At 48.5% G+C, this 16,853-nt stretch overlaps 1 protein-coding gene across 6 annotated transcripts in view; it reads left to right on the top strand.

Annotated features, from left to right (window-relative positions):
• LOC120829301 (helicase ARIP4-like) overlaps positions 1 to 16,853 on the top strand; it is a 35,248-nt gene that overhangs the window by 10,915 nt on the left and 7,480 nt on the right. For 4 of the 6 annotated variants that reach the window (XM_078093624.1, XM_078093634.1, XM_078093632.1 and 1 more), the window contains 10 exons: positions 12,306 to 12,549; positions 12,678 to 12,811; positions 12,973 to 13,128; positions 14,043 to 14,251; positions 14,611 to 14,793; positions 14,920 to 15,053; positions 15,738 to 15,934; positions 16,048 to 16,251; positions 16,367 to 16,505; positions 16,674 to 16,851. In XM_078093624.1, the coding sequence (XP_077949750.1) occupies positions 12,306 to 12,549; positions 12,678 to 12,811; positions 12,973 to 13,128; positions 14,043 to 14,251; positions 14,611 to 14,793; positions 14,920 to 15,053; positions 15,738 to 15,934; positions 16,048 to 16,251; positions 16,367 to 16,505; positions 16,674 to 16,851 (1,778 nt within the window). Of the gene's footprint in view, positions 1 to 4,930; positions 5,286 to 6,959; positions 7,159 to 12,305; positions 12,550 to 12,677; positions 12,812 to 12,972; positions 13,129 to 14,042; positions 14,252 to 14,610; positions 14,794 to 14,919; positions 15,054 to 15,737; positions 15,935 to 16,047; positions 16,252 to 16,366; positions 16,506 to 16,673; positions 16,852 to 16,853 lie in introns of those variants that run through there. The other 2 variants (XM_078093636.1, XM_078093637.1) reach the window with 2 other exon arrangements.

The raw sequence follows: 16,853 nt of genomic DNA, 5'->3' as shown, positions 1-16,853 counted from the left end.
CCTTTCTTCTTGTTCTCTCTCCATCCCAGGAATGACTTTCACATGCGTTTACAAACTGCAACCTTCAATGTGACTACAGATCACACAGTGCATCCTCCCCCAGACCGCCCAAAGAAATGTTTGACACTGCAGAAATGGGGAGCGGCCAGAAACGTGTGTCACACAAGTTTCCAGCCTAAAGGAGGCTGCGAGTCCGCGTCGACCGTCTCATGTGGCAGATTGCTGGACGTGTCGAGGCCTCTGCAGCAGAGACGTGTGAATGAGAACTCTGCAGCAGACAAACAGCCTGTACGTGGTGTCCTGATTACAGCAGCAGTGCCCCGTTTGATGCCACATAGCTTATATGCATCTGTAGCATCTGTTTTTTTTACATGCAATAAAATCATCATCTAATATCATCAATATTAAACATTGTTGTCCTGCAATTACGAGAAATGGCATTTTAAATGTGTAGGCAGAGGTTGGTTGATATTCTGCTACGGGCTGGTCCTGCATGCGCTGCAGTGAACGCGCTCCACGGTTGAGCTTGTGAACTTTTTGAGCCGCTGTGTCCGATTGGCTCCACTTGGGTGCTGCAGGCATTTGCAGCACAGATGCAGAGACCGACTCTGTTCTTTCAGAGCTTGTTACCTTGTGAGGTCTGAGGGAGGAAAACACATTTACGTGTTTGCCTGTTAAGCTCTCGAAATATCATCACCCCTCACCGTCTCCTGCGTCTGTCCCACGGTTGCCAGGACAACTGTCACCAGGAAGCCGACCCCCTTCAGAGTTGTGACGCTTTCCTCCACAAGGTTTGACTTCCCAATCGTTTCTCGGTCATTTTCTTCAATGATTTACCTTCGTCCCTCTCCGATCAATACAGTCCATCTGCCCCGACCGTTTTATTCAATAACTTTTCATAACCAGCCGCTTCAAAGTTCATAATTTCTCTTCCTCTGCTCTGATTGTCTTGAAAACCGCTGCATATTATTTCTCCACCTCTTTAAAGGCGCTAAATCCCTCATTTAGAGCATGACGCATTTACTCCATTAGCTGTTGTTTTGCCACCAAAGTAATGCTCTGGGTTTGTAATGGCAAACTCGTATACCAAACCATTTAGATTTTTAGAATACATTTTGAAGACCGAGGCCTGTTTCAGCCGTGTATGCAGCAGAATAAGTAGAAAAGGAGAACAGAGAGTAATAACGTGTGACAGCATCATCGCAAATAGACTATAGAACGGTGCAGTAGGATGGTTTAAAGCTTTGGAAAGGTTTAAAACAATGACCAGCGTCAACAGCAGCGTAGAAAATTACACATTTGTGGTTTATAAAAAAAAAAAAATAATTTGTGCTCAGGACTGATTGTACCACCCTCAAGCATGATATTACATCATATTGTTTCCAAAGGGGCCTCGCTTTACATCTGCTCCCTCGCAGGTTTTCATTTTGAGAAGTTTTAATTTTGGGCTGTGATGGTGATCACTGGCATCACATAACACATGCGTTGTCTATTTGCATGTTCGGGTTATACGTCATTTCCAAGCGTGTGTTAAATGGTGGTTTCTGATTTGGATTTTACATCCGAGCACTGGGAGCCCTTCTCCCTTCATTTGCCCCTCATTTAAAAATGATGGAATGGAAATATGCCACTGCTCTAGGACGGAAGGTCAATTGGAGGCAGACTTTTCCAACCACAATGCGGATTCAGTGAGAAGAACCTTGACTTTGAGTCACTGGATTAGCATAAACCACATGGTGGTTACTACAAGGGTTTCTATGACTTCCAGATGTATTTTCAAGTCAACCAAATTAAGCATTGTTTCCCAATATATCTACACAAATTGTGAAAAGGTCTAAATATGCACGTCGTATATTTGAAATCTTATTGGAAAAATACACAGACAGAAAAACAAACGTGGCATGAAGCGATTCGCCATATAGTGACAATGAAAAACTCTGAGAACTGAACTCCCCAAAAATGAATCTTCCTCCTCTGCAACGCGGTGCTGCTGGGATGTTTGTGTGTTTTATGTGTGTGTCTCCACCTTCTCATTGTGCGTCTCAGGCTTTGGTGTGCGAGTGCTGCGTGTCATTGGCTCTCTGAGCTCCGATGAGACCGTCGCCAGGTTTAGTCACGTCTTTCATAAGATCCACACATGCATACACACACACACACACATGCACGCACATACCCACACGCGCACAGACTGGAGTAGGAGAGTAATAGTCCGTTAATTAGCCTGTTGCTCCCCCGCCTGTGTGTAGGCGTGAGCGAGCTCTCACTCTCTCTCCTCTGAAGAAAAGCAGGCAAACATGTTTACGCCCACGAGGGTTACGGACACCTGTTGGTTTAATGAGCGGCGAGATGCATCACCGTGCCGACTTCCATCCCTGCGGCACCGGTGGAACGGCGGGTAGTTTGGGTACGTTTTCAACTCCTAACGAGTCCTCTCCAGAATCCGACACGTGTTATTCACGAGTTTATTTGATCCGGTGCTGACGGGTCGTGGTTCTCCGGTGCTGACGGGTCGTGGTTCTGAAGGTTTCGCTCGTCACACGACGGCTTATTTGACCCATTACCACAGTTTCTTCATTCTTGTCTTAACTTCTTAATGAACTCACTAAAGCTTGCACATGATGACTGACACAATGACTGACTCATTGTTGATATTCTTCTGGTACTCGGAGAAGAACGAGGAGGAAGATAAATGGCAAAGCAGACGGGATCTTCACAAACCCTGATTGCATTTATTTCATATTTCTATAGTTCATTATGTCATAATTAAACATAAATCTGGAGCTTTTAGATTACTTTAGCAGTTTAGCTAACTCAATAGCAAACTTGAACATACTAGTCATGTATTATTAAAGAGCACCATTGTATTTCAGGACATCGTTGTCGGTGATCAGCTGTCATTCTAGTCAAATAACAGCCCAAGAACTATCCGCTAGTAGGAAGGAAACAAGTCCAGGACAGATCCCCGGAACCAGCATGAAAAGAAGACATTAAAGTGCTCACAAAATATAAATAAACCCATCTGGAGAACAGCTATTCGACTACGATTGTTTACTCAAGATATCTAGAGATGAATTAACCTCGTAGTGTTAATGCTATATAGCGTTTCTAGGTTGAATGTGAGCCAGAGCTCCGTTGTGTCTGAGGTGTCGTCCCGCTAAACTCTCATCTTCACCCCTTCAGCAGCTCCTCAGTGACTCACTGATTCTTACTGTGATGTGAGCATCACTGCCTGGATTTAACCTCCTATAAAAATGCATTTGATTTGTGTTTAGTGTAGAGTGGATCGTTGTTAATACGATTACTTCTTCATAACTAGACTGAAACAATAGAAATAGAAGCAGTGGTATTTATTAGGGACTCCCTCCACACACACACACAGTCTTCAAACAAGCTTTCTGTCTTTTATTGCCACAAGTTTTGTCTTTATTTACTAAACGGCACACAGCACCAGCCGAGATGTTTTCACCAAATAGCAGTTTCACACGTCTTTGCTACATTTACTTTCTGACAGGGACTCGCTGTATTTGCAGGAACCACTTTGGTCCACAGCTGCAGGCGGCCTGGATTCCCCCTCCAGCCCTGCGTTCCCATTGGCTGCCGCTCCCAGCGGACTGTCATGTGTCTGTGACAGAGTCGGCGCACGGCCCTCACACACCAACTTGCCGCCGTAGGTCGGCCTCTGGTGTGGGCTTTTAATTTGGGAAATGACCCCAAAGTGTGAACCAACACAACCAACCCTGCTGACCCGGTTGACGGAAGGAGGCTTTTCTTTTGACTGCTGCATGATCACATAGTGTTTATTGCTTGTTGCACATATTGACAGCTGAGGTTTCCTATCAGGAGCATTTTCCTGTTGTGGTCAATGTCCAAAGTACATTTTATCACCCTAACATAAACAAAACAAATGATTCTTTGCAAGCGGTGCACAGGACTACAAAACACCGACTCGGAATGCCTTTGCTTTTTTTCTCTCTTTTTTTTTTGGTCCATGCGGGTTATGTAAACAGTGAACTCACAAGAGGAGGCGTGGCTGTATGCGAGAACTGTGGTAGTGGGGCATAGGTGAATGTGTGTGTGTGTGTGTGTGTGTGTGTGTGTGTGTGTGTCTGTGAGCACTCAGCCGGTCAGTCTCTGCCACCCATCTCCACCCCCACCTCACTATTTCTCACTGCGCTGCTCCTCCCCCAGGCTGCACAGCAATGTGGGTTAGTGTGTGCAGCCATGTGAGACTGGGCTGTCACCCTTGTGTGTGTGCGTGTTTGTGTGTGTGTGTTAGATGATCTGTGAGGATAATCCCACACCACCAACGAGGGTTTAAAGAAGTCCTGAAGTTCACTGGATTGTTGTGAAACAGCCCCCTCTTGTTATCATTCATTTTTCTCTACTCCTGATTATTTTTTTCAACAAATTTCAGTGTTTCATCTGTTTATTTTATTGTAGCTTTCAATTTAATTTACTCATATGTCAATAGAGATGAATTAATATTATCCTTAATTTGCAGCAATGTCTTACTTTTATGTTAATTGTATTCACGTGTGTGTGTAGCAATTATGTTTATGACTTGTTTATTGGCATTTTCGATGTGCAACTCTGTTTCTGAAGCCAAACGAGTCCTTTCTCGATGACTTGATTTATCTCTCCTCTTCTTCATTACCTTTTTTTATTTAATTTTTTTTGCACGCCAATTTGTCAGTGTGTAGGATTCTATGTTCCTCTGACTGTGTAGTTGTTATAAAAAACAGTTGTTATTCCTTCACAAGATTCCGGGGAAATGATCACAAACCCACACGTTCAGATGTTGTAGTAAACATCTATTCCTCTTTTTGCCTGTCCTTCTCTTCCTGCTCTAACGTCATTAAAGCGGTTACCTAAGGCAGCCAATTTACAAGGGGCGTGGCTTGCTGAGTGACATCATACAGGGGAGGAGTTGGAGAGGGAGGAGGAAGTAGACGGGAAAAACCTGCACAAGTGAGGAGAGGGGGTGTCCTACAGACGACGGGCCGGGGCCGCTTTTAAAGGACTCTTTGTTTTGTAATTGTCCCGATGGCCTCCTGCCCTCACCGGAGTGCCGGCAAAGCTGCGAGTCGAGCCTGGAGCGAGATGTGGAGGCCCTCGCACACACACCCTGCCTCTCACTGACCGTGTGACACACTGCGTCATTGGGTTGGCTGCGTGAAAGAACGCGCAACAGCTGGAGTACGGTTTTGAGTTTGTTGACCTGTTGAGGAGGCATGGATCTCTCGCCAGAGTAGGCAGCAAAAACCACTGTGAACCACGTGATATGGGTGAGTAGTTTTAATCGCTGTTTGTATTTACAAATTACATTACAGGTCATTTAGCTGACGCTTTTATCCAAAGCGACTTACATTGCACTTTAAACCCATGGCTTTTACATTTTGCCCAGGGAGCAATTGGGGGTTAGGTGTCTTGCTCGGGGACACTTCGACATGGGGCAGCCTCAAATAAGTTGTTATCCCTCTCGGCCCGGAACTCTCTTGTGCTGCATGTCGTCTTATAGGTGCACGCGTGTTGGCACAACTATCACACTGACCTGTGTGTGGTGCCTTCCCAAGACTTTGGGGCCGCTCAGGTTTCATAAGGCTTGTTATGAAATAGATGCAGCAGTTGTCCTTCTCCCCAAAACATTCTATCCCGGTTCCTATTACGCCTTTTAGTGGCACTTTATGTGGATAAAACGAGACTTCAAGCGGGCAGATCGTCCCCCTTGGAGCAGACTTACTTTGTTCTCCCTAGAACAAGCCTGCATTTAGTTGATCTCTTTTGACTCTATTCAATATCGTTTTTAAGTTTTAAGTGTTGAGCCATGTGATCCAGGTGAAGCGTTTCCTGTGATCCCTCAGGTCTGTGAAAAACGGCAACAAATGGGATTAATTAGCTGCAGTTATCCGACAAATTGGCCTCTGGATATATTCAACCGTTTTTGGATGGATGCGTTTGTATGTCTACAGATTCATTTTAACAACCAAACATTACACCATAAACGTTTGTTTATGTAAAAATGTACATTTTCTGATTCTAGTGCTAAAGTAACTCCAGAGGTGCATATATTGTTTTGGAGTGTGGTTAAAATGAGCACTTATGTGTAAGATTTTCAAACATGGAAAGTGGACCACTGTTACGTTGCCTGTAGAAGAGCCTTTTCTGTTTGTTTGCGGTGAATGGCGTTGAGCGTCTGAGTCGGCCTTCTTCACATCAGTTCAGTTCTCTTTTTTTTTTTTTTGTGGGAAAGGGGTCTGGATCTTGCTTAGTAACAAGTGGAGGGAACCGTTGTAATCATCTAGCTTCTTTTGAAAGACATTGTTTCACACATTAGATTCAAGACAAAGTCCTGCGCTTTTTTAAGATACAGCGTTTGCTCAGTAACATCTCAGTAGGTCACATAACTCTAGTGTGCAGGAGGTTTTCAGGGACCTTGACCCACATTTCTGCAACCGCATTCCTCCACTTTGCCCTTCATTCTGCCTCACACACACACACACACACACACACACACACACACACACACACACACACACACACACACACACACACACACACGGTACAAGCTGTGGTAGGCTGGGTCACCAGGCCGCCCCCCTCTTCGTCGTTTACAAGCATCCGTGTGTGAGAGGAAGTAGGCTGACAAGCTACTTGAAACAATCAAATTCTTCATACGTGTAGTTGCGTGTCCGTGTTATGTGATGATATGATATGATGACTGTTGAATTCAGTCACATATCAATAAGTCCACGGCGTAGTGTATGGTTTTATCTGACCAATAAACGGGCTGCATGGGTGTGTGGGCGGCTGCTTCCGTGCACGCTCTGTGTTCCTGAGTGGGGTGTTTTTTATAGAAAGGGGCGGGGCTAAGTGACGGTCGGCCGTGCCAGCCCCCCCTCGCGGGGCCCCGGCTCCGGCTCGCACGCTTATGTAAGTGTCTCCCGCGTCGTCACCGCACTTTACCGGAGAGGAGCGCACACAGCGGCCGTCACAGGCAGCAGACCGGAGACCACCCGGGTTCAAAACAAGACGCCCCCCCCCCCCCCCCCCCCCCGCCCACACACACACACACACACACACCACAAGGGAAGCCGAGGAGGACGACCCGCATTCACTCGATAAGCATGCTGCTCCTGGACGAAGCAGAGACCTTCGCAGGTAGGCGACCACGACACTGCGACCGAGAAGCTGCAGAGAAAGCGGCCGAAACACTCGGAAGCTCCTCTGATGACGTGCGGGAGGAGATGAATGTGGGTTAAAGAAGCCGTGGCCGAGGAGGGGGGGGGGGTTGTTTATGTACGACCATCTCAGAAGTGTCTAGAAGGTGAAGGCCGATTGAGATGAAGTTACTTAACCTTGTTGTGTAACACTGGATCCACACGTCGTTTTTCTGCTTGTATCTATGCGTCCTCTCAGCGCTCCGTTTCCTCTAGTTTCAAGCCCCCCCCCCCCCAGCTCTATTTATCCCTTTTTCTCTTTATTTTCTTTTTATTTATATGAATGTTCCTCTCATCCCTCCTTCCGCCCTCCAGCCGGTCTCTCCCACGCTTGCCCCTGCTGCCTCTCTCCCATTGGCTGTCTCCACGGTTACCTAAACCAATGCCGCACCGTGATTGGTGGGCCCGGTGTGAATGGGCCATGCTGGAAGTACAGCATGTGGAAGAAGGGGGAAGAAGGGTGGGGGGGGCTGCCTGCAGTCCGTCTGTGAGGCACAAAACGACGGATGCCATCGTTGTTTTGTGCCTCACTTGGTGACTGCAGGTTTCTCCGGCCGGCCGCTTTCGGGTTTGAAGTTCGAGTTCAAACAGCTGGCGCTGCGCTTTAATTCATGAGTGTTTTCGTACCCGTCAGACGAGTGTGTCTGCGCCCGTCTTCTGTTTTGAAGCTTGAGAATTCCAGTGATATTTTTTTGGTCCAGAGCCAAGAGCTTTGTGTTCAAATCTAACCCGAAGGAGCTGGTTCCACTGACTTTTTGTTTGTCCCTACACACGTTCTGCTGGGCTGTGATTGGCCCTGGCGTGGCGGGCAGGACCAACCCGTCCAGTGGGTTGAGCGGCGCCGGGAGCACGCGTGGCCCTTCTGCTCTGAGGATGCAGGCTTTGCCACACGGCTCCAGTTCCCACTTCCCCACAAATAAGAGGGATTTTTGATCCCACAGCTGCTTTCTTTGTTCTCCTTCAATATAAATATCCATCTCCTTTTTACTTCCTTAGCTCAGCCGTCCCCTTTACGCCCCCCCACAGCCTCCTCCCTGCTCTCGTCTCTCACGCCGTTTTCATAGTGCTACCGATTAAATGCAGATTTTTCTTGTAATCCCTCCACTGGAAGAGCACATGTTTTCATGCCCCTCAGGGCCTGTAGTGCCACAGTCAGTGGAAGCGAACACGCAGCTTGATTGCGCACACACACGGTTTCATTCATTCAAGTTAAAGCTGAAATATGTAGCTCGTCGCCTGCTGTTCTCCATGTTGACGAGAATTAACGGCCACCTGTGATGTGTTTTCAACATTTCAGCTGTTCAGAGCGTCTATTTGTGTACAAACGGCTGAATGACAATGTCCATGATCACACACGGCAAAACCCACGCTTACCCAATGCTTTGCACAGAACGTACCAAAGGCTTTCATTTGGTTTTGACACAAAGGAAACTGCTTGAATTGCTTCTTTCACTTTAGCCGTTAGTGCCGAGGAAGTAAACAAGCATATATATATACATTTATATATAAAGCGTGAGTGAGTATTTCTTCTTCCTTCTCCTCGGCAGTGACACACTGGCCTTCCTCTCGCCCCTCTACCAAACATTCTGTGTCGTGTTTTGTAATTTATCTGGCGCACACACACACACACACCCGTACAGTGGGAGGGTTTCGTAACTCACCTGTCTCGCTCTAATAAAGCCGCTTTAATAACTCATCCAGGGCAGCCAGTTATATAAGAGAGAGTGTGTGTGTGTGTGTGTGTGGTCCTGTCCAGTGGTCTTTAAATTGTTTTTGTCTTTTTCCAGACAAGTTATGCAACCCAGATGAATCTTTGTCTCGGGGAGGAAACAACATGTTCTTCCACCGGCACTCCTCGGTTTCCTTTGGGCTCCTCACAAAGCCGGCGGTTTAGATCTCAGCATCTGATTTATTTGATCTTTTTCCAACGTGTGGCAGTGGAATCACACTGAACACACACACACACACACACCTGGGCAGACACACTCATCACGTCTTTGTGTGTGTGTGTGTGTGTGTGTGTGTGTGTGTGTGTGTGTGCGCAGTTCCAGGGCGTTTAGGTTCTTGTGAACATGCTGGTTGTGTAACAGCCAGAGGCAGCGGTTACATAAGTGTCCCCCTTGTCCCACCAGCCTCGACGCTCCTCCAGTCCGGAAATACACACTTGCTTGACTCAATGGTATCAGCCTGACTGGAGGCCGGGTGTGGTCGTTTGATTACCTCGCCCTGACCTCCCATCTGGAGCCCGGCCCGTCGGCCCAGGCTGTCGAGTCGGCTGTTCCCGTCAATGTTTCTCCGAAGCCCGACCGGTAACTACGTGGTAATAGATGCACTTGTGGTTCCTGGTAGCGAGGGCAACAACTTTGGTTTAATTTTTCTGAAATCCCTTCCTGTTAATCCGCTGCGTGTTGGATAACCACGCATCCAACACGCATCCCGTCCTCTGTTCGGCTCCGCGTGTGTGACCAACGCGGGACGTGTGGAGGATTCTCCCTGGAGAGTCGCAGGGCGGGACGCAGGCGGGCCGTCCACACCGAGTCGCTCCGTGTCCCGCGGGGACGAGGAGCAGGAGGCGTCGGACCCTTCAGGGATGTGTGTGTGTGTGTGTGTGTGTGGAAAGAAGAAACTACAGAACGCACACCTCAAAATAGCGCCTCTTGAGTTCCGTGTCCTTGGCGTTGTCTCAGAAACTGAGATTTCATCGGGTGTCGCCCGCGGAGCGGCGTCTCCGGCTGTGGATCGCAGTCCTTGGAGCAGGTGGAGGACGTGTCGTTCCACCGCCTTCCGGGCGGAAGATTCCACAGTGTGGAGCAAAAGCCTTGTATCACTTTTCAGCGCCAAGAGAACGGCCTGAACTCCTCCAGCGAGGGTTCAGCGCGTTCTCGCGCCTGAGAGTAACACACATTTAGTGCAGAAGACGGGACGACGCGCTGTGAGGTTTTCACATATTGTGTAATCCTGCTGGTTTTAGACGTATTCCTTCTTTATAGAAGAGTAGCATCTTTTTCTTCCTGTAATGTTTCATCCCTTCATACGATCTCTGTCTCACGCTCTTCTATTTGAAACACTGACCGACCCACTTGAGGGCTGCGTGTGCGTCTATGTAGTGAGTATGTTATGAGTATTAGTTCTGTAACTTATTCTGTATGTAATTATCTGAACCTCCATCTGCACACGCGTGTTTGAATCCAAGCTGATGTTCTGGTATTAATGGTGAACTAAAGGAATAACCGTTTCCTTTCAGAACTCGATGCCTTTACCATCCTGTCGTCTCCTGTAAATCTTCAGAGCTGGCCTTTATAATTCGAGACGGCACTTTAATAAAGCGACAGGATGATTGGTTTTAGATGCATAGCTCATGGACATGATGGTCACTTAAATGAACTACATCTCAAGAGAAAATAAGTACTAACAGTTTTTATTTTCATTATAGTTCATCCTTTAGTCGCCTGGCCTTGTGATGGCCATGAATACAGAAAAAAGAATGAGTTCCTTTCTAAATGTGTATTTTAATAACCAATTATTCTCTTTGTTAGCTTGTTAGTCTTGTGATGGCGCAACGTACAAAAAATATATTTATGTGCCTGAATAATCAACTCATCGTTTAGATGGCGAATCTTGTGACGGCCCAGAATACAGAACGTGTCCAACACAATCACCTCGCTGAATGAGACCATTTCTATCTGCATAGATGTTTTGCTTCATTTCCCTCCTTGTAATTTGTGACCGTGCTGCTTATTGTAAACATTCTATATCTATAAAGTCGTAGTGACTCATCATGATCGAATACACAAACGCATGTTCTTGGATTGTTTAACACTTCTACACTCCTGTGTGTGTGTGTGTGTGTGTGTGTGTGTGTGTCCAGTCCCTCTGAAGTGCATCTCTTTGAAGGATGACCTGACTCATCTCTCTCCTCTTTCTCTTCCTGTCTGCCCTTTAGTGTCTCTTTTAGAGTGCTGTGTGTGTGTGTGTGTGTGTGTGTGTGTGTGTGTGTGTGTGTGTGTGTTGATGTAGAAGCACAGTGCATTTCAGGAACCGTTCTGTAGTGTTGAGTCGAAGGGGGGGGGGGGTGTGAGGCAACTGGGACATGTCAATCCGATCGGGACGTCTTCATGTAAAACAACTTGTTTTGCAGCTCTTCTCTCCAACTCTTTAGTACAAGCAGTCAACTTGTGTCCAGTTTCATTACAGCTCGTTTGCCGTTTGGAGGCTTATGCTGACTAATGTAATGGTGAAGTGCACAGGGAGATGAAATGGATGAGCGATACGCCGTCGACTGTGGCAAGACGCCACAGTCCGGAAACATTATCTGAAGAAGCGTCTGTTTTGCTCCACCGAGGCACTGAAGGTTCCCCGTCCTTTGTGTTGGTCAGCAGGAAGGACACCGAGAAGATGGCTCAACATCTGACACAAAGGGCTTCACGTTTGTGCGCCTGTGTGTGCGTGTGTGGAAAGTCTGTCCCGTTCCCCAGAGTTACGTGTGTTGATTTATACTTGTCCTCTGGAATGTGTCTTCTTTTTTATGTGCGAGTCAGTGTTTGTGTCCTGTCTCGTGTTTCATAAGCTGTGCATATTTATGCTCCAGCTCTTACATAAGCCTCCGATCTGGTTCAGTGTGTCTCAGAATGCTGAGGAGGAGGAGGGGGGTGGATGAAGTTTAGGGAAGAATACAAATAAGACAAAAGTTGAGCGGATTCTCTTTGGTATTTTAGTTGAATATCAATTTCAATACTTTTTAAATACTAAATCCTCTCCAGGTCCCAACTGGCATCAGCATTTCAAATAAGCCAAAGTGTTCATTCCAAACACAGTAATCATGTGTGATTAGAGACATTCCAGGAATAACTTCATCACAAACCAAATGTGATGGAAAGGATATTTAGTAAAACGGTTCCTGTGCTTTACTGCATGTTTTGGATTTGTCACCGGACACACAAACAGAGCCGTTGTTCTCTGTGTCGATCAAATGTTTCCTTAAATGTGCGCTTTCATATCCAGAGTTGCATCCTCAGGCAGGAAAGGAATATTTAGAGTATTTTTACCTCCATGACGACCCTTTTATTCTCCCCCGTCTTCCTCACACAGACCAGCCGCACAGCGCCCCCTTCAGCTCCGACAATGACACTCAGGAAGGCGACTCGGCCCCGTGGCGGTGCACCCCGCCCCCATCTACCTCACCTTCGGGGGAGCCCGCGCTCCATCCGCCCCCGTCCCAGTCCGCGTCCAGGTCCCGCTCCAGGCCGGCCGGCCAAAGGCCCGCCCCCCCCTCTGCCCTGGCAGGGACCAAAAAGAGGAGCTCCAAACCGGCACACATGAGACGCAACATCAGGTACGAGCTCGGTCGTCTCAGCCGAAGCCTTTGACCGGACGCGCGTGTGTGTCTCACGCCGAGCGTGCTGTTAGAGCATCAGATGAGCTTCAGGTAACGAATGTTCTCGTCCCTTTGTGTCTGTGTAGGAAGTTACTGCGGGAGCATCAGTTGGAGTCAGTGACCAAAACCGCCCAGCAGGACGAGTTGGAGAGGAGGCGACGCCTGGAGCAGCACAGCAAACAGGATTTCCCCGCGCCACGGCTGCCCGAGTACACGACTGGTAAGAACATTTAACCCCATGAATGCGCCCATGAATATCCAATCCACATGGATTCCAGAGGCAAGAACTGACTCTCGTCTTTCTTACTTCCCTTCTTGCTTCCCCATCGTCTTTTTTTTTCTTTAATCCCTTTTGTCCGGCTGTCCTGTCCATCTCTCCAGGTGAAGTGTCGTCATCGGCGGCGGCGGCGCAGCAGGAGGCGAAGTCGATCCGACCGCCAGTGATCTGCCTGGACTCCAGCAGCACGGGCATCAGCGAGGACGACCGAGAGAGCGTCGTGTCCGCCTGCGCTACCCCGCAGCGCTCGCACAAAACCGGTGAGCCACACGGACGTTCTGAGCTGCCCAGATCGGCCGAGGCGATTTACGGTTGCATGTTGAGGTCCGAAGCCTTGCTCGAAGGCTCGTCTGGCAGTCGCTGAGGAAGTGATCTATCGAGAGGAATTATCGCTGGGATCAAGCAAAGCAGCCTTAATAGCCTCATGACGGCCACGCGTGTACTAAATTACACGTTTCGGATTGCTTTCTGAGCCCAGCGGTGAGGAAAGAAGGCAGATTAAAAGGCTGTCAGCTTAAATTTCCAGGAGAAATAACAGGACGGAGGATGCATAAACAAGCTGGATGAGGTTTTTTTTCCCTCAAAGGGCAACAAAACGGCAGATGTCTGGGCCTGTATTCATCTAAAATCATGGGATGAGTCAAAGGCAGGACTTTTGGCGTTGAGCACCATTTTTTACAGAGACAATTTAGGGTTACAAACGCTAAATGTATCAGTGAGGGAATTCTACGCCCATTTTGAGAGAGAGAGAGAGAGAGAGAGAGAGAGAGTCTGGTCTGTGGAGCAATAAAGCTGGCTAATCCTGGTTATGAGACCGAACACACACACGCGCACAGTGACATTTCCAGTCGGGGTTGCATAATGGCGCCCCCTCCACTCTAATCCTACTTGTATAACCAGCCATTCACTGCAGTTATGTAAGGGCTCTCACACACACACACACGCACACACACCTCGCAGTCCGCCAGCTTGTCTGACTTTTCACCACCAATCCTCCTCCAAACGTTTTTTTTAAAGCTCTAATGGAGTTCATTCCAAAATGTCGCTGTTATTTCCTGTTTAATTTGTGTGATAGAATTTACTAAAATATTTCATCAAATTGTCCGTCCGAGACCAAAAATGTCTTTGAGCTGCAGTGTAACTTTGTGCTTCCTCGTCGCCTCCCTCCGGGCAGACGTGATCGACCTGTGCTCGGGCGAGGACGACACCCTCGTCAGCGTCGGCGCCAAGGAAGAAGAGAGCGAGCCGAGCGGCGTGCACGGCGACGACGCCCTTAACCTACCCGACCCCCAGGGCAGGGTGCTGGTCAACTTGGGCCATCCGGCCGCAGAGAAGGACATTTTCCTGCTGCCTCAGCTGGCGCGAGCAGTCAAACCTCACCAGGTATTCCTCCCCGCTGACCTCCGAGGCGACGCTCGGGGCTTTTTGTCTGGTCATCGGTAACCATGAAGACATTTCTCATTCTGATGTGACTTTTCTTTTTTTTTTAAGTCATACTTTAGCATACAAATTGCTTTGGAATTTAGATTTGTTGACCTTTTTATTCAAATTTTATAACCTTTTGAAGTCACTGGCGGCCCGCTGAGTGTGCTCTTTTTAACGAGGTCTCACTTGTGCTTCATTCGCCACGACCTTTCGTCTCGCTGCCTTCTCGTTCTCATTTCACCCCACGGCTTCCGCTACCGTTGCTTCTTTTTCCCCCTCTGTTTCCCGCGATTAACTCCTCGCCGTTTCCTCCTCAGATCGGTGGAATCCGTTTCCTGTACGACAACCTGGTGGAGTCGGTGGAGCGGTTCGGCAGCAGCGGCGGGTTTGGCTGCATCCTGGCCCACAGCATGGGCCTGGGCAAAACGCTGCAGGTCATCTCCTTCATCGACGTCCTGTTGAGACACACCCAGGCTCACACCGTCCTCGCCATCGTACCTGTAAGCACCTGCTGACTTAATGGTGCAGTGCAAGGAAGGGTTAGCCGGGGTCGGATCGATGAGTCAAAGAAAAGGGGTTCGGATTGCAGATTGACTCGGGTCATTTATCCATTACTTTCATTCCAGGTGAACACGCTTCAGAACTGGCTGTCAGAGTTCAATATGTGGGTCCCGCCCCCGGAGGCGTTGCCTCCAGAGACCGACCCGGGACGGGTGACTCCTCGTGCCTTTAAGGTTCACATCCTCAACGACGAACACAAGTGAGTCCCAAGGACTTTCTCCCCTTTGAGTATTGGCTCCTTTTAAGAGGGACAAGAAAGAGTCAAATACTTTTTACAGGATTTTTTTAATCCTGCAGGGCGCGCCGGATAGACACATTTTGCCGGGTCATTGGTTAAATAAAAGCCTGCTGGCAATAACATTCATGCAAAACAGTGAATGGAGTCCTTTATCTCTAAAAACAAAAAACAAAGCGGTGACCTTCTAAACCTTGTGACCTGCCTCTGTACTCCCATCTGGCTTGTGCTCTCTTCCAGCCCTCCATCACTCTTAAGACAGCTGCCGCTGCTAGAAAGATTTGTGTGTGTGTGTGTGTGTGTGTGTGTGTGTGTGTGTGTGTGTGTGTGTGTGTGTGTGTGTGTGTGTGTGTGTGTGTGTGTGTGTGTGTGTGTGTGTGTGTGTGTGTGTTAGAGAGGCCTGCTGCCAACAACTTTGTGACATTCACATGACTAGTTACGCGGTATCCCATTCTCCTACCGCCATACAGCAATACGATGAATTCATCACCGATTAATTTGTGACAAATTTGTAATTTAGCACGATTGGATCGATTACAAAACGTAATTCTTAAGTTTTTTGTTTTTCTCTATTTGTTTTTGTTTATTCCCCTCCGTCGCTCTCATGCGGTTTGCAGACAATGACCTATCATTTCTTGCGTCACCCAGGAACACAGCGTCCAGGGCCAAGGTGGTGGAGGACTGGGCCCAGGACGGCGGGGTGCTGCTGATGGGCTACGAGATGTACCGCCTGCTGTCGCTGAAGAAGAGCTTCGTGGCTGGGAGGAAGAAGAAGGGCAAGAAAACTACAGGACCTGTCGTCATGGACCTGGACGAAGAGGACAGGCAGCAAGAGCTGCTCAAAGGTAAGGAAAGTTTAGGGCGGAGGAATGAAGAGAAATGTAGTAATGCGCTGCTTTCTAATGCACCCGTGCAGAAGGTCCTCGATCAGATATTTTCGCCTGTCCTCCTCCTCCAGGTATCGAGCGAGCCTTGGCCCGGCCCGGTCCGGACGTGGTGATATGTGACGAAGGTCACCGCATCAAGAACTGCCACGCCAGCACGTCGCAGGCCCTGAAGAGCATCCAAACCAGACGCCGCGTGGTCCTGACCGGCTACCCCCTCCAGAACAACCTGATCGAGTACTGGTGCATGGTCGACTTTGTCCGACCCGACTTCCTAGGTACGGCCCTGTGACCAGCGTTTCGCTTTTACCAATCGCTCGCCGAAATCGCCGAGAAGACGGCGCTGGTCTTTTCCTCTCGACCCTCTGACCTCTGTTTCTTTATGTGTTTCAGGCACGAGGCAGGAGTTCAGCAACATGTTTGAGCGTCCAATTCTGAACGGGCAGTGTGTGGACAGCACGCCTCAGGACGTCCAGCTGATGAGGTACAGGAGCCACGTCCTGCACAGCCTGCTGGAGGGCTTCGTACAGAGGTGAGAACGCTGCCCTCCTGAACCCACGTCTGCTGCCAGGGGAACAAAACATGACCTCCCTCAAGTAGTTATAAAATAGAACACACACAGAGGGTCACACACGTTTTGACTCTCTTAGATCGGAGAATTCCATTTTATTAATATTGACCATTACTTTATTTGTTCCAGGCGAGGTCATGACGTCCTGAAGGACCACCTTCCCTCGAAAGAGGAGCATGTGATCCTGGTGCGTCTGTCTCCCCTGCAGAGGGCGCTCTACACAGAGTTCATGAACCGCTTCAGAGAGGCAGGGAACTCCGGCTGGCTCAGCCTCAACCCACTGAAGGCTTTCTGCGTCTGCTGCAAGGT

The sequence above is a fragment of the Gasterosteus aculeatus genome, chromosome 2 (assembly GCF_964276395.1).
Source record: "Gasterosteus aculeatus chromosome 2, fGasAcu3.hap1.1, whole genome shotgun sequence".
Taxonomy (NCBI): domain Eukaryota; kingdom Metazoa; phylum Chordata; class Actinopteri; order Perciformes; family Gasterosteidae; genus Gasterosteus; species Gasterosteus aculeatus.
This window is presented reverse-complemented; position numbering and strand designations above follow the sequence as displayed.